Source organism: Alligator sinensis, unplaced genomic scaffold (assembly GCF_000455745.1).
Source record: "Alligator sinensis unplaced genomic scaffold, ASM45574v1 scaffold722_1, whole genome shotgun sequence".
Lineage (NCBI taxonomy): Eukaryota > Metazoa > Chordata > Crocodylia > Alligatoridae > Alligator > Alligator sinensis.
Genome location: NW_005842345.1, coordinates 1,352,554 through 1,368,031, shown reverse-complemented (window position 1 = coordinate 1,368,031; position 15,478 = coordinate 1,352,554). Strand labels below are relative to the sequence as shown.

The following is a 15,478-nucleotide window of genomic DNA, read 5'->3' as shown; positions in this document are numbered from 1 at the left end:
TCCCCCCCCCCCCCCCTGCTGCTCAGTAAGTAGTAGGGGTTTTTGGGGAAATCATTAATGGAACAACTGTGGAGTAAGGAGAGATGTTAGACAAACTCTTCCAACTGTATAGTTGGCCCATTAAGAGAGATTGCAGAAAACACAATCCCTTGCCTCTTGCATATTTCTGGACCCCCAAGGACTCCAACCTTACCTAGAAGTGGCAATCGGCCAAATTAAAAGCATCCCCCAGATAGACTGCTGTGCAAATAAAGCTCCCAGTAACCTTAGGGCCTTCCTTGGATGTTCTGCAAGATGTCAGATATAGGAATAGACCGTAACTTGCACTGCTGAGTCACCTTACTGTAAGAAGCCTTAAAATGCCTTATAAAGAGAGTGAGACCTTTTTCTGAGGTTGGCAAGTATTATCAACAAGTGAGATGGAGAAACTGAGGCACAAAGTGACCTATTCAAATCTTATAGCCAATAGGAATTGGAAAGAGCCAGATGCCTTGCTTCTATGCCCTGACTGCAGTATCTTGCATGTTGTTTGGCCATGGAAGCACAATTAAAATGTATTTTTTTGCCACCAATGTATAAATGTTCCTTCTACTATATAAAAATATCCTATTTATATGAAAATTAAGGAGTTGGCTCATTCTGAACTGGAGATGAATGAAAACCTGAATATCTGTCCTGTGGGAGATTCTGACATGGACTTTTGCTTCTGTGTCAAAACCAGTTTGGAAAAGCTCACTATTTTTTCTGCATAAATTAAAATTCTGGGGGGAAAAAATTGGGTTTGGAAGCACAAACATTTTATTTCAACAATGTGAAGACGTCCCAAGAAACACAGTTCAAGTAACTTGAGACAAAGTCAAATGAAAGGCTTCAAAGTTACCCAAACAAAAAAGTCAGAGCACTTTGTTCTAGCACATTCCTGTCAAATTTATTATTTGGCACCAATGCAGTCCTGGAAAAGGTTTTGATTTTTGGCAAGACAGCATATTGCTGGGGTTGGAAATGAACTATTTCTGTTCTTCTTGCTTCCCGGTCCCCAACTGCTAGGCTAGTGGTCAAACTTCTGTGTTATTTGGTGTGTGAGCTGGAAAGCCTGCAGGAGATTACCTTTCCATCCGTGACACAGCTGGCCTCCTGCATCCTCCATGAGTGCCTTTTCTGAAGCAAGGTGTTGTAGCAGGGCACTGAGATGTGCCTACTTCCTTAAGGGAATGAGCAGCTTGAGAGTCCATGTGCAGGTGGCAAAGGAGCAGGGGGAGGTTATTAAGCACTCACCTGATGGGTAACAGGCCCAGCTGAAGCTATATAAGCCCTGAGCCTGCACCTGCCAGGTAGTCCAGCTCTGGGAGCCACAAAGCAAGGAGCTCCTAAATACTGGAAGAAAGCTACTCTGCAACACTGGGAATAAGAGAAGGTACCTGAGAAGAGCTTGCTTATATGGGCACTTAGTTAGCGGGGAGAGACCTGGTGGGGGAAGTGTTGGGATTAAGGCTCACTCTAAGGCTTGTGGGCATCCTCCCTTAATCAGCCTTTAATAAGAAGAACAAGGCGTGGCGGGTGAGTAATCTAGGCAGGATGACATTACAGTCCGAGCTGGGCAGAAGCCGCAAGGCCACTAGGGGTATCGCGGCTGCCCCTGTGACCATGAGCCTGCTACAGGTGCCGTGGACCATAGGATAGTGGACTGGGCAGGCAGAGGATGTGATGAGTTACAGTATATATCCTGCCTTTGTGATGATGTACTGAAGGACCGAATCTCACTAAGAATTGTACTTTTGTACATGGTATTGGGCAGCTTGGGTGCTACACTTGGCAACTGGTCCAACCAAAAGGTGCTGTTTCTTTTTCTACCTACGTTTACATCCTGGCTGACGGCAAAGTTAGTTGGGGGGTTCCTTCTGCATGGCCAGTCAGTCCCCCCTTTTTCTGGGTGTGGCTGTATGAAGGGACAACAGTGGAGCTGTTATGTGGCTGTTCGAGCACTAAAGTTGGGGGCTGGGGAGAGGATCCCCAAAGCCTCTTGAAGTCAAAAGAGCAGACCCAAATGGACCTGTCACATTGTAAAAGTATATAAGGGAGGGAAGGAAGAGGAAAGCTTAACAGCATCCTTTTAAAACATGAAACTGCAAAGGAGAATGCAGAGGCAGGTGATGCACCAGATAAACTCTGACATAACAGGCTTTCCTTGGAGCCCAGCTGCAGCATAGCCACTGATACGGAAACATTTCTGTATTATTCATCAGCTGTTACGACATACCCGTATACATGCAGTCTCTCTTTGCTGTGTGGCCTGATGCAGCTTGTGAAGTGTTCCTGTATCCATCTCTCTCTCTCTCTTTCTCTCCCTTCTTTAAGGTGGTTTCTCTCCCTCCTTTTAAAATTAATTATTTTCCTTTCAAAGCAAGAGCAAATAGATGCTTCACTATTGCATCTTGGCTTTGGTGAGTGACAGAGGCATTACAAGGCAATTGGATATGATCTGGAATGCTGAAAAAGATCTGCCGCAAGCTGACACTGAATACGTTAGGTGGAAACTGAAGTCATGTGATGCTTTTTCTTACCTTGCCTTCAAATTAATACTTCTAGAGCAGCTGGCTTAATAAATAAACTTTATTTAAAAGTCTCTTTCTTTCTAGCTCTGGCTTTCTAAGCAAAGGGGATAGGGGTGACAGGCATGCACCCTTAAAAGCCTTCCATCTCCCTAACTCGTGTTCCTGGACAGAAGTCGGTTCTGATGAGCAGCAGAAGGGGACATTGCATTAGCCGAGGATGTGCTTTCAGCTTGAGCCCTTGATTTGAAGAGCTTTATAACATGCTGGGGGAAAACCATCTGACTTCATAGCAGGGAGGGGAACGGACAGATGTGGTACAGCTGTGTAAGAAGCAAGTGAGCCGGCACAAATACCTTTCTGCTAAGATAATTCCAAAAACCAGCTGAGACTATTTCTCTTTTTTCTAAAGGGAATGCTTTGGGCTTTCTGCTTGCTCTAGGCTCAAAGGACTGTTGAAATGTGGCAGGTGCCTGGCATCTACCTACTGAATTCAGTGGACCTGATGAAGTGAACTTGGGTTCAAAAAAGCTTGTGCTGTTTCTCTCTCTTTCCCATTTTTGTTTTTTTTTACTTGTGCAGATGTGCCCTCCTTTCCCTGGGGCCCATCTGCCTCAGTGTTGTATGTGGGCTGTGCTGTGAGCAAGTTTATTTAGGAAACAATAAAGTTAGCAGCAGTCTAGTTCACTGCACAGCTGTCCTTAGCTGAATGTACAGACCAGCCCTTGGGCTAATCGTGGGGGGGAGGGGTGTTTACCCAACTAGAAAACTAAACACATCTGACTATTGCTTCCATCTGAATGTTTGACCACATGTAAGCATGCCTGAGACAACGTGTTTTAATAGTCACAGTATTATATCACAGGTATTGTAACAAGGAACTTGCAGAAATGTCTCCCAGCAGTCTGGGGCTAGGCACCATGCCCCCGGTAGCCTGTGTGTCTGCACAAGGATGACACAAGTATTGTTTTCATTTGTCTCCCTTCTCAAATAGAGCCGTTCTTTCTCATCAAATCAACCAAAAAAGGAGGTGACGCTAATAGGTCATGCCATTCGCTTGCAAGTGTTGGTTTTGTTCTTGAGGCACCTACCAAGTGGCATGGTTAGACTGGAGAGAGTGTGCATGGGTGTGGGAAAGAGAGGAGTGTAAATAATTTAAGCTTCCTGATTTGAGCTAGTGTAAGTGAGAAGGGGGATGGAGATGTACCATGAATCAGACACCATGTTACATCTGCAAGGACAAAATACTTGCTCTGTAAAAATAGCTCTGCGGGGCACCAAGGATACATCCTCCAAGGACTGATTTGGCCTTATCTAAACGGGGAGGGTGACTTCAGTGAGAGTAAGATGATCACCCCAAGGTCACTTTAGTGGAATCCTTCATTTCCAGCCTGCACCACACCCCTGCGGCAGGGCATTGTCCTGCATCCTGCCCCTTGACTTGCTCCCTTGCTGTGTAACCCTAAGGGAGTTGCAGAAAATGCTCTAGACCACTTTCTTATTTTTTATTTCTAATATAGGGGTGGTGATGGTCTCTATAAAGTTACCACCATGCATGATGGAGCTTTAGAGCAGCCCATGGAGGCTGCAGCTATTGGTTGGCACCAGCTGGATTTAGGAAAAAAAAATGCAGAGTAAACAGAAAAGGGTGTAGGCCAAAACTTGCATTGCAGGGAGTGAAATGGGTTGTTCTTTCCCCACTCATTTGCCTGTTTTTATAAACTTTCTTTGTATCAGCAATTCTATTGAAACTATCATCGTTTTCCTGAAAAACTGGGATTTGGGGTAACCCCAGGACCCTTTTAGTAAGGGAAAAGTGAGAGCCATCAATTGTTGCAAAACTTTTAATTTCTGATATCTCTTCAGTAGGAAAAACCCCAGTTGGGAGTATTTCAGCCAGCTCTGTTTGTTTTGTTTGGCCCTAACAATGAGCAAGATGTCTTCATAGCGGCAATGAAGGCAAGGTGCCAGCCCTGAAGTGCTTAGTCTGGAAAAACTACGCGCAAGTGCAGTGGGCAGCTGGAACATGATAGGCCGGCTCAGTGCCTGACTTGACACCAGACGGTCTATGTTTTTTGCATGGATGGGCCCTTCTTCCCGATGAGGTGTGCGTGTGTCGGAAGGGGGGGGGGGGTGGAGTTTGCTCAATCATGTGATTCATTAATTCTTCTTGGATGTGAAGGTTAGAGTCTAGGGTAGATTCAGATATATGGTTAAGGCTTAAGCCTATTCCACCTCTGTCTTCCAAGGCTTTTGAGGAAAAAGCAATGGAAAAGCCCAAGTATTGCTGTTTGCATGACTGCTGGACAACTTTGTGCCAGTTTGCATTCAGAGCTCCCCTTCCTGATGCATGCATCTTGAAAGCAATTTTGGCTTTAAGCCCCTTAGGAAGTGCGTAACACTGGCTGGTCATTTGACCTTGTGAGCTAGAATTGTTGTTATGTGCAGCACATAGATGCTGTTACATGGAGTTTGGCAATGACTTCCCTGTATTTTATATGCTGTGAAAGCCAATTCCACGCAGTCTGGATGGGCGCAGAGTTCTTGCTGTCACTATAGCTCCATCCTCTGCGTGAGAGTAATGAGATCATTATAATTACTCTGCAAACAGCTTTAGGGATGAAGCCCAAGGTTCATGTTGCACTGGATGCAGTGAGAGGGCTCATTGTTCCCAAAGGCTCTTCCGGCTGAAATGTCCCAAAGGGAATTCTCTTTGCACTTTGCCCTTTGTCATCTCTCCTTCTGCTCTTATGTTTCATAGTGCTTCTCTCTGGTGATTTCAGCAGTGAAGCAGTCAATGTTGTTTCTACCTGATGAGTCTCTGCTTTTCTCCTTCGCAAACTTCCCTGTTTGTGCCTCTCTGTAAGCCTCATCCTGCTTTAGTGCAGCACAGTGCCCAGAGCCTTGCTCTCTGGCTTCTTGTCCGCCTTCCTGGTGAAGTCACTCTATACAGAGCAAACAAGAAGTCAGAGAGGATCGGGAGCCCAGCAGGTGCCATTTGCTGCCTGCAAGGGTCCTCAATACAAGCAGGACCAAGAGGTATGCATTTGGGTGAAGGTGTCTCTGAGACTGGGGACCCTTGAAGAGGAATGAATTGGAGCTATTGGAGAAGGCCCTGTGGTTGTGAGGATTAACTAGTGACTTTGTGCTTTGAGAGATGGTCTGTGGGAGTGCTGGGCCTGCTGGTAACCTTTGCAGTGTAATTAAAAAAGGTGAGAAATAGGGTTGGGTGTTCTGCACTGCATGCACTGGGCTTCTTTTCATCAGTACTGCAGCAGCTTCATTAGGTCTGCAAACCTCTTGTGCAACTGCACTGTGCCCATGTAAAAAAAAGTGACTCACACCCTTAGCAGCTTACTCCAGTGCAAGTCACTGTTCACTTGGGTGCAGTGGATGAGGAATAACTTGTGAAGGGAAGGCCCAATGCTGCTGTCCAAGCTCCTGCTGTGGTTTAACTGAAGCTGCATGCTGGTGGGGCATGGAGAGCTCTTGCATGGTGCAAATCCCAACATGGGATCAGGAAGCCTTTTGGTGGAAGCCTGTGAGGGAGAGGGTATTGTCTGCATGTTGTAATAAGGAGACTCTATCATCCAGAAAGCATGCATATAGGCAGCCAGAGTGTTCAGTAGAGCTGGGTGGGAATTGGTTTTCCATCCTGTGAAAAGCTCCCAATTCTGCACTGGAATGAATAGGGAGGCTTGTGATGCTTTCTGCAAAAAGAGACCCCCTTCCCGCCCCTGAAAAACCAAGAGTTCAATGGTTAAGGGACCCAACACCAAGTCCTTGCTGTGAGCGTTTCATAATGATCCTCTCTAAGAGGAAGAGTCTCACAATGACCCTACCAGAAAAGCCTTTCTCTGCTACTCTCTTGTTTGTGCTTCTTCACAAGCTCCAAGACACTTTTTGGATCTGGGTCTCCCACATCCCGAGTGAGTTCCCCAACCATTAGGCTACTGGTTATTCTGAAGTAGGGGCGTCTCCCTCCCTGGTTTTGTCTGGAAATCCCACTTTGGAGCAGGATCCTTTCTTGACAAAGTTTAATTGAAAATGGTGAGTTTCTGCAACAAAGTTTCACTTTTGGACCAAATCTGCATTTTCTGGAAGGAAAACCTATTTCTGATTGGGCAATTTCTAGATGGCTGTAATTTTTACTTGTCCTGGACAGATTTTCTACTCCTTTATCTCTCTCCTAGAAAGGGGCTGGACCACGAGGTTCCTCTTAGCCATGGGAAAACCACATCTGTGAACTGCTGGTGATGGCAGGTAATGTGGAGGGCATCTGTGGTTCATAGCTGCTTAGCCAACAGTGCAAAGGTGCACGTGTCAGTGTATGTCTTGCATGTAGTTATAGCTTCCCTTCATCTGTGCCTATGCAGTTTCTATTGACTTTACTCAGCAGGCCATGTGGTGTATTGGACTAAGTGTTGTCCTTGGATTACAAAAAGGGAGGCGAATATCAAGCCTGGTTTTACAATCTTGAGTCACCCAAAGCTTCCCCTGGACTTTGGTGGGAAGAGAACTACTCACGTGTCCTGGTGTTCATAGACTCAGGGTTTAATTACAGAGCCTGCCCAACCCTTTTCATGGGAACAGGGAGCCTGGAGTCTCAAACCTCAAGATCACCCCTGTATTATGGTAATGTCACTAATTAGTTAAATGTGCAAACTCCTTTTCTGTTTGGGCTGATGGTAGCATTAGTACTTGCTCATGCTCCGTGTGTGTGTCTGAAACCTATTATAGAATGATACAACGTGTGTTGTAATGCATGTTATCAAATGACAGCTTACGTCACAGCCAGAATAAATTGGCTCTGTTGCTTATCGTGTCATCTGAATAAATGTTTGGAGGCTGCTAAAGGGTGTCATGCCTGGAGCGCTGTGGAGATCCACTGTTCCTGCGCGGTATGGAAGTTCATGCAGCAGCTGTTACCACAAAGTTCACTTGGTTTAGACTGATTAGATGCATCCTTTCCAGCACCTCGTGGGTAGGGGAAGTGGCAATATTCAGAACCTGGCAATGCTTTTTTCTTTTCTTTTCTTTTTTTGACAAAGCTGGGCTGAGTTCAGGGTTGATACAAACCTGGGAACTGGGACTGTCTAATGCAGGGGTGGGAAATTATTTTGGGTAGAGGGCCGCTTACTGAGTTTTGGCAAGCCATTGAGGGCCACATGATAGATAGCCAAGGGCAGATAAATATTAATTTTCTAAATTTTTTAGGGGCCCCACGGGCCAGGTAGAATGGCCTGGCGGGCCACATCTGGCCCCCGGGCCACATTTTGCCCACCTCTGGTCTAATGACCAGAGGAAAGAGATAGTAGTATAAGACTTGGGAACAGAGCGGGTCCTTCACAGCAACCCAGCTGGGAATGATGATGACTCCTCGGATCTAGTCCCGACTCTGAATGCCGACGTGGGCCTGCATCCAAATCTCTCTATTCAGTTTGTGTGCATAAGGCTTGTGCCAACCTACCTTGTGGGTGGGAGTAAGGCGGGGAGGGTTGAATTTGCAAAGCCCTGCTTGGTCCTTTCATGAAAGATCCCCAAAATAGGATGTTAATATGGATCGGATTGGCTCAGGGAGGGCACCCTTCACAAAACCACACTGCGTGCTGCTTTCCTTGCCTGTTTAGGAGGGCGCAGCTGTCCCTCTTGCTGTGTGCTCTGCCCTTTCCTATCCCTCTTCCACCCTCGCCTTTCCCCTCCTAGTGAGGAAGCCATCTCTGTGGCACCGAAGCAGCATCCTCCCGGCTCCCCGAGCTAAGCTAGCATCAGGACGTCCCCACCGCGACGGCACATCCATGCACCCCCGAGTGGAATCCCCCAGGACCAGGGGCCGGCATCAGAACCTGCCCCTAACTGCCGGTGCAGGGAGGACGGACAGTGGCAGGACCCAATAGACAGCAGCTCCTGTTTCCCAGCTTGTTTTACTTTCCCTCCCTGCCACCTGCCGACTGTCACTCTGGCCAGGCTGGAGACATGACGGAGGGTTAAAGTCCAGCCAGCTGCTGTGTTTATCTGCGGTCTTGAGGCGGGTCATTTCCCCTGAGCTCCCTGTTCCTGCCCGGCCCAGTTCTTCTGCTCCAGGTAAACCTCAAACTGGCAACGCAGTTTCCTCTCCATCCTTGCTGATAGGTCTTTTGCCTTGCAGGGATAAACGCCAGAGGTGAGAACGGGGTTAAATGCTGCAGGGAAGGGGGAAATACCGTGCGACAAGGAGCCAGAAAGTTGAGCAGAAAGGATAGGCTGGTTGTGAATGCTCAGGGTTGGGTCCGATCTCCTGAGCAAGCTGCTTCATCTCTCTGCTACTCGGTTGCATTGTGTTGTGTCCACTGCAAACTGTAGTTCGTGGATGGTCTCTTTCTAGGTGCATGTACAGCATTGAGGGCAACAGGGTTTCTGAGTATGGCCTGGAGGTACTATAACTGCAGACAACACTTTTGAGATGAGTGTCCTGGCCCTCTGTCTCTTCCTGACCTGAGGATTTTGAATAACATTAAGGGTTGACCCGTGGCCTAAATGGGAGAGTGTGTGCCTAGCTTTGCCTTGTCATTTGAAGAGGTCCACAGGGGTCACTGGAACTAGCTACTCACAGGACTACCCAGGAGAAAGAAGTCTGTTTTGCCCTGGTGTCTGAGCTATAGTGAGGATGTCTGCTCTGACCCTTGCCCGGCCGGGTGCTAGATGTGGGAGTGGGAGCCCATCCAATGCTTAAAGACACGGTTCTACAGCACATCGTTGTTTGGGCTGCAGCAGTGCCTATAGGCACCGAGACAACCGCCCTGCCACGGTGCTAGGTGCTGTTTGCACATGCAGTGAGGCAACCACCCTGCCCTGAAGCGTTTGCCTTGCAAACAGACAGGCACTCAAGGTTGAGTGATGAAGTGGGGGCAAGGAGATCACTGGCCCAACTTCATGCAGTGGCAAAGTAGCTGGGTAGGGAGTAGAGCCCAGGTCTCCTGCTTTCCCCATTCAGGAGCTTCTCTAGCTGACCATCCTGCTCCAGTGGGGCACTTCCCCATATCACTGCATCCCTTATCCTTGGGGTCCTGTGGCTCCAAAACCTGGCCTTGTCAGCTCCAGCTGCATTTGGCTTGAGCTGCAGTTCTAGGTTGGTGCAGCAGGATGCATCTGGGAAGGAGTTGAAATGCTGTTTTAAAACCAGTGAGGTGGTGGTGACTGGCTGATGCTAGAAAAGAGGACGGTAAGGCACAGAGAGGGGGAACTGGGTGTCTTGGGGTTGAGGAGGAGCAGTGTGGCGATCTTAGTTGACTTGGCATCAGAGGAAGGAATGTGGAAACCTGCATTTCCCACCTCTATTCAGTCAGCTGCACTTTTGCTGTTTGCTATTTTTTCCCTCCAAGCTTTGCTCGTGTGTCTTGTATGCACAGCAGGAGTGGGCCCTTGAAGCAGCGGGGTCTGGCTAAGGACAAGCAGCTGACAGAGCCCGGCAGGCGTTCAGCATTTCCTGGCACCATACCTCATTAGGAAATGCAGTGACTGCTTGACATAATTGGAATTAAATGATGTAGAATTGGCAAAGCAAAAGCGGTATGTAAGAGTGAGTTTGCTTTGTCTGTAGCTTGTCTCCAGGACTAGCTGATGAGCAGCGCTGACAGATGCAATGGAAATGTTCTCACGCTCCTGGTGCAATTGCTAAGCAGCTGAAAATGGTCTCCACGCTGTAGAACTGGAGCGAGAGAGAGAGAGTACATGTGTTTGAGGCGGAGGGAGAATGCCGATCTGCTCTTAATGGAAGCTTGTCTAGTCGGGAAGCTGGTGTACTGATGTTGGTGCCCGAAGGAAGCCTGCATACAACAGGGTTGGCCTTGCAGTGATGGTCTGGGGTGCAGAATGGCCTGGGGGAAGTCCTAACCTCCTGTCTCTTGGTTCCTTTTATACAGGGCAGGATGAAGGTGCAGGTTGCGGTCCTATTGGCCATGGGCCTAGTTGGCATTGCTGCCTGGAAAAGCAAGACCCTGCAGCATAGTGAATTCATGGAGACCTGCGACTTTGAGAAGCTGGATGGCCCAGATTCCGAGTTCTGCCAGTGAGTGACTTCCACTTGTCTCTCTTAGATGTTCAAATGCCTTGGCACCCAAGTCCTGGTAGGCATGACTTGCCTCCTATGCCAGATCATTGCAGTAGCCCATCCGTGGCACTGGGTAACCTACTCCTTCTAGCATTATTAAGCCATAATATTATTTCTTTAAAAGAAAGCAGTTCCCTGAGCAATACAAAGCTGCACACAGTTTGTGGGAAAGGAAGGTGAGACTTCCTTCCTTCCTTCCTGACTCATGCAACAAAAAAACTGTGCCCTGAATCATGCAGTCTGATTGTGACCGAAAAGCCAGATAACGTGGCAATGTTTTCTGGGCCTTTCATAAATCCAGATTGTAACTTTCTGGGTCAGCAGACTCCAGCTGCATGGGATGGAAGAAATAACTCCTGCAGTATATTTGTTTTGAAGTTTGTTTTGGGTCAGACCAAGGTGAAGCATTGCATGCTGGGACATGGAGTTTTTGCATTAATTTATACCAACTTGGCCCTTACAACCATGGCTGGGCAAGTTTAGTCATTCCTGACCTCTAAGACAGTCTCTTGTATAACTATTCCCTGAAATGAGTGAAAGTAGAAAAAAGGCACCTCTTTTGTAGAGAAATTCCAAAGAAACAAATTGTTTTTGGAGGTTTAGAGGCTTTATACAGAGAGATTTGATTTTGCTGGGGAACAATCACTCTTTTTAAATGAAGAACTTGGATGCACTCTAACAAGAACTGCAGCAGGGAGGGGAGTGTAGAGATGATGTTTTGCAAGGTAGAGAAATGGATACTTGCACGATACTGTTCTCATCTAACAGCTGGGCTACTTGGAAATAATGCGCTACTACAGTTACCAGCCAATGCAGGAGAGGTGGGAGAGATCATTATTTTGATACTGGATACAGAAGCCTGGATAGGAAGCCAGTGCTAGCAACAAGATCATGTCTCTTCTGCACACGTATACTTTTAGTGTTGTCGCTCAGGACATTTGCTTAAAAATCGCTTCATTTTTTTTTTTTCAAGCTGAACTTAAATGCTCTTTTAAAACCAGCAACTTAAACTAAGCTTCCAAATGATTAACCCAAGTGTAGACTTAACCTCACTACTTAGCAGTACTTCCTCCCACATGTCACGGTCCGTACATCTGGCTTTGAACTCTCTGCCCTCCTGCACACCATGCACAGTCCTGCCAGTCCCGTGCATACTGCATGTATTCCTTTAGTCTCCTCTCAACAAGGGCCATGCTCATTTTGGCTAATCGTTTAGGTAACCCAAGGCCACACTAGATCCTTTTTATCTGTCTGTACCTGGCCCAAAACTGACCTGTAATCGTGACCATGGTGCAATTCATTCCTGGTCTGTGACAAAGGGTGTTTTTCTGTGATGTTGGATAATGTGGTAGGGAATAGTGGTGCAGAATTTGGACAGATGTCTTTGCTGCGTACTGGCATGACTCCAGCTGTTATAACAGTAGTGCTCTGAGGCACGTGTAGGTGGGCTAAGGGTTCACTTCCTTTCACGATCCAATCCCTGGTTCCTTTCCTTCAGAATACCCCCTCATTTCTCCTACGAAGTAACCCTATGCAACCTAGTCTCACCTCGGGCTCTTTCTGCTGCTGCTTCTTTCCAGAGGGGATTTACAAGTTTTCTACCCAGAACTGGGGGACATTGGCTGCACCTACATTCCCAAGTGCCATCAGTACAGGAAACGGATCACCAAGGAGTGGAGAAACCCCGAGATTAAATATCCACAAGCTGAGAAGGTAAGCCCAGGATCACATCATAGCTGTGTGATTGCACATGGCAGCCTTGAAGAGCCCACCTGGTTTTCCTTTAGGTATTGAACTGATAGATTCAGCAATGTGTTTCACCTTTCGGGATGCATTGAATGGCACATTGTCTTACATTGGAGGCATTTGTTAACAAAACTGTTGTCATCTATAGATGCATATACAGGTTTCCACGTAGCTTGAGCTCCAGCCTTGCTGCTTTTGTTTGCCAACAAATTGCACTCTGTCAAGAACTCTGCATTGCAGAGAGACATCTCGTGGCTGGCAACAAATACTGCAAGCAAATGCAGTGAGTTGCAAGATAGTGTCTGTACTTTGGGGCTTTAGCAGTATTCAAGTTTTCCTAGGAGAAGAAATGCCTTGATGTTGGGGGATCTTATTTTTTTTGTGAAATGCACAGTCCTACACCTGTATACATGAAGTCTTTCTGTACCTGGCAGTTGATGGGACATTTTACGCTTTGCTTGAAACCTCATCCTGAAGGAACAGGACTCGGGGTTTGGTGCTGGGCTCTAGTGCTCATTGGGGATTTTTTATTGCATTTTTCCACAATGCCGTCTTGCTTCATTTGAGCATCAAAGGCCATCTCGGAAACGCTGCCTGAAAAATGAGATCTGTCATCTGGCTGGGGTTTTCAAAAATGTATTACATGGGCTTATGTCAATTCCCAGGGACGTCAGCAGTCAAAATCCCACTAATCCCCCTGGGAGCAGAGATGCATAGTGAGGAACGCTTTTGAAAATCCCACCTCGTGTACTTAGACCTCTGTGTTCCCTTATGAAGATATTCTCAGGTCTGATCTTTAAATATTATAGGAGTTAGAAGAGATTTCATTCTCGCGTTACTAGGGACACCTGGTACTATTGATCGGGACACCTACACAGTCTCTCATTTACTTTTACCGTTGGTGCCATTTCCTTGTTTTCCACTCTTTTTCAGCAAGTAGATTGGTTGTCAACTTTCAAATGTCATCAGTGTCCCCCTCCCCTTCAGGATAACTCTTATGTTTGAATGAAAGTTGAAAAGCTTTTAAATATTTTCCTTTAGTCTTGCAAGCCTTTTTATATTTGTACCCAAAACCATTGCGACTTCTAGGCAACTTGAGTCTGTCTTGTAAAAGCCATGTTAATCTGATAAAGTCTTTGGCTGCCCAGACAGTGTAAACTATGTAATATGACAGTGTGTGGGTTCCTGTAATGGTGCGTAATTGCAGATTTTCTGTAATTGTGTAAACCTGGCACTTAACACAAAGGCTCACAGCTTTGTTGGCTGAGGGGACTGTGTGTGTAACACTTGCCCTGAAATCACTGTTTGGAAACATTAGTACATCCAGCGTCTATGTAGTCTGAAGAATGACCTGTCCTGCCCATATCTAGACCACACTGTGTTCAAGCAGTGGGATGCGTCAATCAACCACTTTATAGGGATTCAAAGGCTCTAGTTTTGTTTCTAAGCTGTACAGCTGATTGCAGCCCTATCTCGACGATCCCTTGGTCTTTTGAGGACACATGGGGAGGCTGCAGTCCAGTAGAAAGGGCTTTGGAAGGACTCTGAACTGGGGGGGGCAGTGATCTAGTCTCCAAACCCATCTGGCCCAGAGGAGCTGCTGTGCCTAGGGGAGAAGCTGGTTTAAAGAGAGGGATGAACTCTCTATTAAGAAAAACTCTGTCACTAGGAGGGTAGTATAAAACACTGGAACAGGTTAGCCAGAGAGGTGGTGAAATCTCCATCTCTGGAGGCTTTTAAGACCCTGCTAAACAAATCCTTGCCTGGGATGATCTAGTTGAGATTGGTCCTGCTTTGAGCAAGGGGTTGGACTAGATCTGACCTCCTGAGGTCCCTGCCAACCCTCATTTTCTATGAAAGGAGGTGGCTGCTCCTGCTAGTCTGTCAAGAGGCATGCAGGGTCTTGCCAGGCAGTGCTCCAGGCAAAGGGAGAGGTGGTGGCTAAACAGGAACAGGAGGGAAGGAAGTTAGGGCTCCAGTTGTTTCTTGTGTATGCTCCTGAGACTTGTCTATTGCAAGAAGTCCCCTGTGGTTAGGGGCCTGCAGGCAAAGCCCTACAAGGAGAGATTGAGGGCCCTGGATCTCTCTGGCCTCCGCAAGAGAAGGCTGCGAGATGATCTTGTTGCCACCTACAAATTCATCTGGGGGTGGGAAGAGGGTAGCAAGGAACAGGAGATGCTCTGTTTACTCCAAGAGGTGCCCTGGTAACTAGGAACGATGGCCACAAACTGATGGAGAGCAGATTTAGGTTGGACATCAGGAAGAATTTATTTATGGTAAGGATTGCCAAAATCTGGAATAGGCTTCCAAGGGAGGTGATGCTCTCCCCTACCTTGGGGGTCTTTAAGAGGAGGCTAGACATGTACCTGGCTGGGGTCGTCTGACCCCAGAGCTCTTTCCTGCCCAGGGCAAGGGGGTTGGACTCAATGATCTGCTAAGGTCCCTTCTGACCCAAACATCTATGAATAAATGACTATCTCTTGCCTGCTGAAATCTGCCTGAGGTCCCTGTGACCTGCTACTCCTTTGGCTTCAGTCCTTGTAACAACATCAAGTACCAATCTGGGCTGTAGTGATGATATCCTGCTTACTTGCAGGGTTATCAGAGCTAGAGGTCCATGCTTTGTCCCTGGGAGCTGCTAGGAGCCACAGGAGAAGAGGGAGGGTTATCTCCTGTGAGCCACTGAGGGTGGGAACATACTAAATCACTCCTAGGTTCAAGCATGGGTGGGGTGTGGGAGGTAGAAGACAGGAGAAGAGATCTGAAAACCTGCTTGCCTCCATGCAGGAGGATTTGCTGGAGCAGAAGTTGTGGGCTAAGAAGCGGGGGCGGGGGGTGTTGCTGGCTTCTGTGCTTAGCTAGCCAGAGGCTGCAAAGAACAAATCTTGTCAGGCACTTGTTGGCCAGCAATAGATGGTGGCTGCCAACAGCATGCAGTATCACCAGACTTCTCAACACCACTGAGAGGGAAACCAATGACTCAACATGACCCAGCAGCAAATTGCATCCCACCACGCCTCCACCACCAGCTGGTAGTTCTGTACTGCTCCCCCAGCCAGCTGGGAAGATGAGCTACTTGTAGCATGGCAGTGAC

The 15,478-nt window shown here is 47.3% G+C and overlaps 1 protein-coding gene across 10 annotated transcripts in view; it reads left to right on the top strand.

The window, feature by feature from the left end:
- The window catches only part of PEBP4 (phosphatidylethanolamine binding protein 4), a 169,506-nt gene that overhangs the window by 3,701 nt on the left and 150,327 nt on the right, over positions 1 to 15,478 (top strand). For 2 of the 10 annotated variants that reach the window (XM_025210355.1, XM_025210358.1), the window contains exons 2-3: positions 10,451 to 10,596; positions 12,219 to 12,351. In XM_025210355.1, coding sequence (XP_025066140.1) covers positions 10,457 to 10,596; positions 12,219 to 12,351 — 273 coding nt within the window. In that variant the 5' untranslated portion in view covers positions 10,451 to 10,456. Of the gene's footprint in view, positions 1 to 1,341; positions 1,415 to 5,507; positions 5,589 to 6,742; positions 6,813 to 8,496; positions 8,713 to 9,690; positions 9,751 to 10,346; positions 10,369 to 10,450; positions 10,597 to 12,218; positions 12,352 to 15,478 lie in introns of those variants that run through there. The other 8 variants (XM_025210356.1, XM_025210359.1, XM_025210354.1 and 5 more) reach the window with 8 other exon arrangements.